The sequence below is a fragment of the Lolium rigidum genome, chromosome 1 (assembly GCF_022539505.1).
Source record: "Lolium rigidum isolate FL_2022 chromosome 1, APGP_CSIRO_Lrig_0.1, whole genome shotgun sequence".
Classification (NCBI taxonomy): Eukaryota; Viridiplantae; Streptophyta; class Magnoliopsida; order Poales; family Poaceae; genus Lolium; species Lolium rigidum.
Genome location: NC_061508.1, coordinates 115,559,051 through 115,565,955, shown reverse-complemented (window position 1 = coordinate 115,565,955; position 6,905 = coordinate 115,559,051). Strand labels below are relative to the sequence as shown.

Here is a 6,905-nt window from a genome sequence, read left to right as displayed (position 1 = left end):
CCGCCACGTGTCGCTTGCATGACGTCGCAAGTCAACGGGCTCCCGAAACACTTCCGCAACGGTCCGATTTTCCGTGGCGGAAGGGCGCCAAGCGCGACGGACCGAAAAAATCGTCGTTGGACTTTGCCTGACGCAGTTTCCACAACGGAACCCATATCGTCGGGTTAGGCCCATAGGCGACGAAAAATACCCCTTAGCGGACGATTTTGAGACGTTGTCTATCAGAACTTTTCTTGTAGTGAATGTTCATGATCACGAAACCATGATCATCTATTAATCAACAAGCTAGTTATACAAGAGGCTTACTAGGGACTCCTTGTTGTTTACATAACACACATGTATCAATGTTTCGATTAATACAATTATAGCATGGGATGTAAACATTTATCATGAACACTAAGATAGAACAATAACTAATTTATTATTGCCTCTTGGGCATATCTCCAACAGAGACGACCCGGGGCGAAGGTGGGAAGGGAGGAGAGGGGATTGGAAGGGGGCGGTGGTGGAGGGAGGAGAGGCGGCGACACTGGGAGGGTGGAGGGGCGGCGGCTAGGTCAGGGAGGGAAATTCTAATAAGTTTGGCCACATGAAACTAATAGAAAATGGGAATAACACATGGTTTTCCCAAATCAAGCACTAAATAAAAATTTGGAACTTAAGGACGTGGCGTAAATGAAAATAAATTCCTAGCTTTGTTCTTCCACCAACCGTCTTCAATATAAAAAAACGAGTTAGTTTGGTTTCCCCTATCGATGATGAAAGGGTGCTCCTAGTTTTCTTCTTCTACCACATTCCCGCATAAAAATACAAAAACACCTAGTGAGAAACTACCGATGATGAAATCAAGCAACAAAGCTAACATAAACCTTTAAAAACGCATAATACAGATTTAGTTTGCATTTAATGTTGTGTACGGTCCTAAAGTTTTGCATAGGACGCAAACAGAGCTTGGCTCTGGTGGTTAGGTCCCCTGTGGTGGTACCAACCCACCTAGGTTTAAGTCCTAGACTTGACATGAGTGTTTGCATTTACCTAGATTTATTCCAGGATTTAACCGGCGCTATGCTTTCAGTGGTAGGTGACGTGCCCGTCAACAGCGAGGTGTCAGTGGTGACTTCGTCAACCTCAAGATATGCCGGCTCAGTCCCTCGGAGGTGCTCATAGGGGTAGGGTGTGCGTGCGTGCGTTCATAGGGGTGTTTGTACGTGCGTGATTGTAAGCTTCTGCGTTGTACTGTGTTCTAAAAAAAAGTTTTGCATAGGACGACACTCACTTTCCTCAGTAGCTATATGCTTAACACATGCAAGTCAAATGTTCTGTTTTGTTTTCGGGGAACAAAAAGGGGCTCCTACCTATAGTTTGTCTCGCCCTGCTTCAAAACTACAGGACGCGCGATGCGACTTTGACATAACGGCCTCCGTTTGTTGGAATCATAATAGCCGAGAACAAAGTGGCCAACATGTGCGTAATGCTGAATACTTCGGGCCAAATTCTGCAGAAAGCTCGAAAACGCTATTTAATGGGCCTACATAGTATTAGGTAGTTGATCAGGTCAAGGCTAACCAAGCCAATGATGCTTAGCTGTTCGTTTCGGATGATCACCCACACTGGAAATGAGAAACGGCCCGGACTTCCACGAGGGTTTCAGTGGAGAGTCTTGGACAATGGACGAAATCCTGATCCAACAATGCCGCTTGTAAAGCTCTTTTGTCAAGTGCGCGAGCATGACATGACTCGAGGAAGAAGCCCTGGAATCAACAACAATGTGGGTAGACCTAGGGAAGTGAAATAGAGAAATGTTTCCTACTCAAAGTACAGTCGTACCCGCTCTTCTTCCCTAGGGGTGAGCTTGGTTGGCACCACGGTCTACCGAAGAATGATATGCTTGCAAGAGAGGCCACACGATTCATACTTCGGACGCTGCATTTCATAATTTCTTCAAGTATACATGGGTATATTCCATGAAAATGTAAACGGTTATTTTTCCATGCTAGTATTATAAACCATTGAGAGTCCGTTGCCACCAGTTTGTCAACACCCTAGAGGCCCCCAATATTCTTGAGATCTTTTTGCACGACATAGAAGTTCGCTCGAGTGAAGGCATGGGGAGCTACTACCTCAATCAAGCAAATGCTACTTATCCTACATCCTAGCCCCGAGAAGATCATCAAAGGAATAGCAAATCTTCTTGAACACCTCCATTTGATCCTCCGCGACACCCATGAAGATGTCGACGTCGCCTTTCGCCGTGGGCGACGGCACGAAGACCATGAGCCCCTCGATTGGCAAGTCCGGCGGCTGGACCACGGAAGGCGGCCCGGTGCCAAAGTTTAGCAGGTGGCACCTGAGTCCCATCCAGCTGTCCACCTCTGCGTCCGGGCATAACGCAATGCCGGCAGCCGCTGTCGCCACAAGCTCCTCTCCACTGGCGTCCGCCAATGTGCCAAAGTCCACGAAGGACTGGATGTACTCCTCATCGATGCGTGCCACGGCGTCGCGGATGGCGCCGACCACGCTCTGGTAGCTCCAGCTCAAGACGTCCCGGGCCCGGAGCCTGGGGAACGCCCAGAGCACCATGTTCCCGAAGAAGTCCATGGGCACGGGAGGGTTGGCTCTGCCTCGGCAGTCCACGGCCACCCTCACCTGCGTGAACTCGTGCGGCTGGAGGCCCCGTACCGCCGTGATCTTCTTCCACACATGAGCGAGCAGACACTGGAACGTGCTGCAGCGGCCGCCGATGCGGGCTTTGAGCTTGGCGACGAACTCGGCCGTGAAATGCACCCTAAGGTCCTTGATCCTGGCCGTCGGGATGAGGTCGCGGCCTTCGCTGGTACAGCCGCTGCTTCCTCCGTTCTTGAACTCAATGGACCGGTGGTCGAACACCGACGCCGGCGTGCAGCGGGGCACGACAGTGGTGGCTCGGTCGACGAAGGGGGTCGGCGCGATGAAGTTCTTGCCCTGGCGCACCGCGTTCTCCCACGTGGTGATGAAGTTGCTCATGGAGACACCGTCGGCAGTGCGGTGGTGGTATGATAGACCGATCACGAGGCCGCCGCACTTATACCTGTTCAGCTTGATCTGCAGCAGTGCCACCCCAAAGTTCTCCTGCAATGTAGTATTAAACAACAGCATGTCAACAACGGCTAAACTTGTGGAAGAGTAACGGTAAACCTTAGTCAATAACAGATTTAGTGGAGGAGTGTCAGGTTTGTAACGATATAGTCGAATCAGGTTTTCGACATACTTGTGAAGGAATACCGGCAAATCTTGGTCATTAGATGTCGAAGAATGGACGATTAGTATTCACTCAATGGTACTGTACAAGAGCTCCCACAGAAAATCTGAAAGGTGTATATATGCTGTATATAGAAGCAAATGGATGACATTCAGTCAGACTTGGCTGCATAATATCTGATATCTAATGTACTGTACGTCTGTACCCCTCCATCTGAAAATAAGTGATTGGAATTTGTCTAGATTCACAAGTATCTAGAAGCGTTTTAGTATGTAAGATACATGTGAATTTAGAAAATTTTGATTCACCTATTCTGGGACAGGAAACTATTTTATTAGATCCACCTAATATATTTTTCTAGATTCAGCTAATATATGGTTCAGATTGTTCATCTAAAGACAAAATTTCTAGATTCAGCTAATATATGGGATCAACAATCGACAGTCAATTAGGAACGGAGAGGGAAAATCTGTTGTTGTTTAATTAATTGCCTATATGATCAACAATCGACTAGACAAATTTGTTTATACGTATTTACAAAATATTTACTTGCTCTGTTCTCAATTAATGACCCAAATTTATGGGCGCGTCTAGCGGGCGGCCGTGTGCCAGTCCGTAGTTTCTAGCGCTCGTCCAGTTTAGGAAAGTTCCTGTCATGTCATCTCTCACATAAACGGAAAGCAAAATACGGTCTCCCTCCTCCCTTATCTCGATCTGTTTCCTCCATGAACGAAACTCTCCGGCCATGGCCACGGCACCGTGGGATCCCGCTCCTCGATAACGGCGTCCTCTCGCCGGGCGCGACGCCGAGCCGCAGGATCCGCCGTCCGTGCACCACGCTGGCCTTCATCGTTACTCCGCTCGCCCTGGCCGTCGTGATCCTTGGCGCCGGCGCCGCCCCGGCTGGCCTTCCTCCGCGAGGGAATCCCACCCCGGGTGGTCTCAGGCGCATCCGTCGCTGTTCGTGGCCGATATCGAGCCCGCATCGCCGCCGTTCCCAATTAGTGCCGCACATCACGCCACGAGCCGCCGCACACCCCTCTGCTCAGCGATCTTCCTGAGCTCCAATCCAGTGTCCGCGTGTGGCGGCTGCTCCTGGTGCCCGCAGCACACCCCCGTGTGGTGGAGGCTCGCACTGACTCATGGTCGTACGCGTCTAGAAGAAGAAGAGTAATATGCTAAGAGCATGTCTAACAGATCCTCTAAATTTTTGGCCCGTATAACACGAGTAGAGGGCCCTGTATTCGATTTTGATTGGCCGAAAACTCGTCCGAGCTAGCAGATCCGTATCCATAAACTGTAAAAGAGCATATTTCTAAAATATGCCAAATCAAAAAAAAAAATCTCTCCTTCCTCCTCCAGCCACTGCCCCTGCCCTAGACCTGCCCCGCCCCGGCCGGCCGCCACCCCCCGCCGCCGCCCCTACCTGCCGCCACCGGCCGTGGGCCGGCCGCCCCCGCCCGCCACGGCCTCCGTCGCGCATCCGTCAGCCACACACAAAGGAGACCCTGGGCGTCCTGTGAAGAACATCCCTTGGATCAAGAATATGCAATGCGTCTACGCGTCTTTCTGCTTCCCTACAGTTGCTACAGCGAGTCAGCTAAGCTACACTAGATTAGAATTAGTTAAAGTCTCCGTCGGCCGATTAGTATAACGTGACTACAGTCGACTTCTTGCGTGGGCTCTCGTTCGGTTCGATTTCGATCCTTCCGGCGAGCTGGCCAGCTACTCGGTAATTGCACCCCTGAAGCTACTTGGATCCAGTCCGTCCTCAGGGAACTTGGTGTTCATCAGTCACGCCCACCGGTGTTGTGGTGCGACAACCTTGGCGCCACATATTTGTCCGCCAACCCTGTCTTTCATGCTCGCACCAAACACATCGAAATTGACTTTCATTTTGTCCGTGAGAAAGTTGCCTTGGGAGCTCTTCATGTTTGGTTTATCGCCTCGGCAGATCAGATCGCCGACGTCTTCACTAAACCTGTCACGTAGATGGTGCTCCGCAAATTTCGGTCCAATCTCAACCTTGTACACGACGGTTTAGATTGAGGGAGGGTATTAAGGATAGAATCTGTTACATTATTTCATTGATTCTGTATCTCTCTATTTAGTAGCTAGGATCGATGTGATCCTTGTAAATCAAAGGCTGATCGTCTGTGATCATTGCCTTCCCTGTATACATGTAATCCTAGGTATAAATAGAGATCCCCACGGTGGGAATTGACACGGCAAACTAAACACTAAGATCGATCCTTAATAGATATATCTACACACTAAAAACATATCTAAATAGATACGTAACTAGATAAATTTGTCTCCATTAATTTGGAATGGAGGGTGTACTATGCCATAATAGTCTCTATCTGGCGCAAAAAATAACCTTAGTCTCATCCAAAAAGAATTAACTAATCACTTCAGAAAAAAAAAGAATTAACTAATTTTTAATCAACTTTTTAAATTGTTTAGACCATATGTAAAATAATGGTCACAGATTATAGTAATAACGTGCTAATCTCATGGGGAAAATGTAGTTTCTCTATCGGAGTTAATTACTACATTTGTTCATAAAGGGATGTCAAAAATTTATCTAAATTTGGATGTATCTAGACACCTTTTAATGAGTATATTCGAATTTGAACAAACTTTCGATATCCTTCTGTAGATGGAGTCATGGAGAGTAATAAAAATGAATATGACAAGGATCTTAACATCACGCCGACGACTACCTGAACTAAGATATTCTCAGACGACGACTGATTATTAACAACAAAACAGTAAGTAAATCATATGACAAGTTGACAGCACGATAAGGAGTCCAACGGAGCAGAAAGCAAGTCTCAAACAAGTTACCTCTGGGGTTGCAGGGTACAGATCGCAGACGTTTGCGGCCATGGCGCCGTCGACGAGCACGTCCGCCAAGTTGTACGGGACGGTGGCCTCGATGACAAGCACGCCCTCGTTGTTGAGGTGCAGCAAGCGCCGGCCTTGGCCGTCGAGGAGGAGTCGCCCCGCCAGATGAGGATACGGCGCGACGGCCCTGCGAAGCCCCTCCTTGAGCGCCTCGTTGGACGGCGCCGGCGCGGAGTAGGCGAACACGATGGGGATGAAGATGTCCAGGGCGGCGCGGTCGAAGACGGTGAGCGGGACCTTCTCTCCGGCGAGCGGGTGCGGCGCGGAGTACACCGGTTTCAGCATCGTGGTGGTGCCCGTAATCTCCATTGTTTGAATGGGATTCTGCCAATTAATTCTGTGAGCTCGGGTGGTGTTGCCGGCGCTTTGGTGATTGAAGGGCGATCGATAGGCATGAGCTGGCATATATAGCCAGCGCAATTTGCGCAGAGATATATGTCTGCAGTGTGCGTACACTTCAGTTTCTGGAAGAACCTGCGTTTCTTTGTAACCGTAGCTTTTTTGAAGAACGTTGTATTTCTTTCCAATTTTAGCTTCGTATAAAAAACATTTCCGATTGGAAACAAACCATCGGCCCTCCCGATCGAGTGCCGTCGATCTCATGTCAATCGAACGATGGTTTTGCATCTGTTCTTTTTGTTTTTTTTGGTAGTGCTAGCAATTCTTTGGAGGATATTTTTTCTCACAACCTCCTAGTTCACAACGCTTCGTTGCAACAAAAAGAAAGCCTCGCTTTACTTCATTGAAGCAAAAAAAA

At 48.8% G+C, this 6,905-nt stretch overlaps 1 protein-coding gene across 1 annotated transcript in view; it reads right to left on the bottom strand.

Moving 5' to 3' along the window:
• The window catches only part of LOC124680486 (tryptamine benzoyltransferase 1-like), a gene marked incomplete at its 3' end in the record, with an annotated part of 6,799 nt that extends 342 nt beyond the window's left edge, over window positions 1–6,457 (bottom strand). Inside the window, exons 1-2 of the mRNA XM_047215547.1 lie at window positions 6,089–6,457; window positions 2,168–3,108 (exon numbers count right to left, since the gene is read on the bottom strand). Of these exons, the coding sequence (XP_047071503.1) occupies window positions 2,168–3,108; window positions 6,089–6,457 (1,310 nt within the window). The remainder of the gene's footprint in view (window positions 1–2,167; window positions 3,109–6,088) is intronic.
• Window positions 6,458–6,905: the final 448 nt, after the last annotated feature.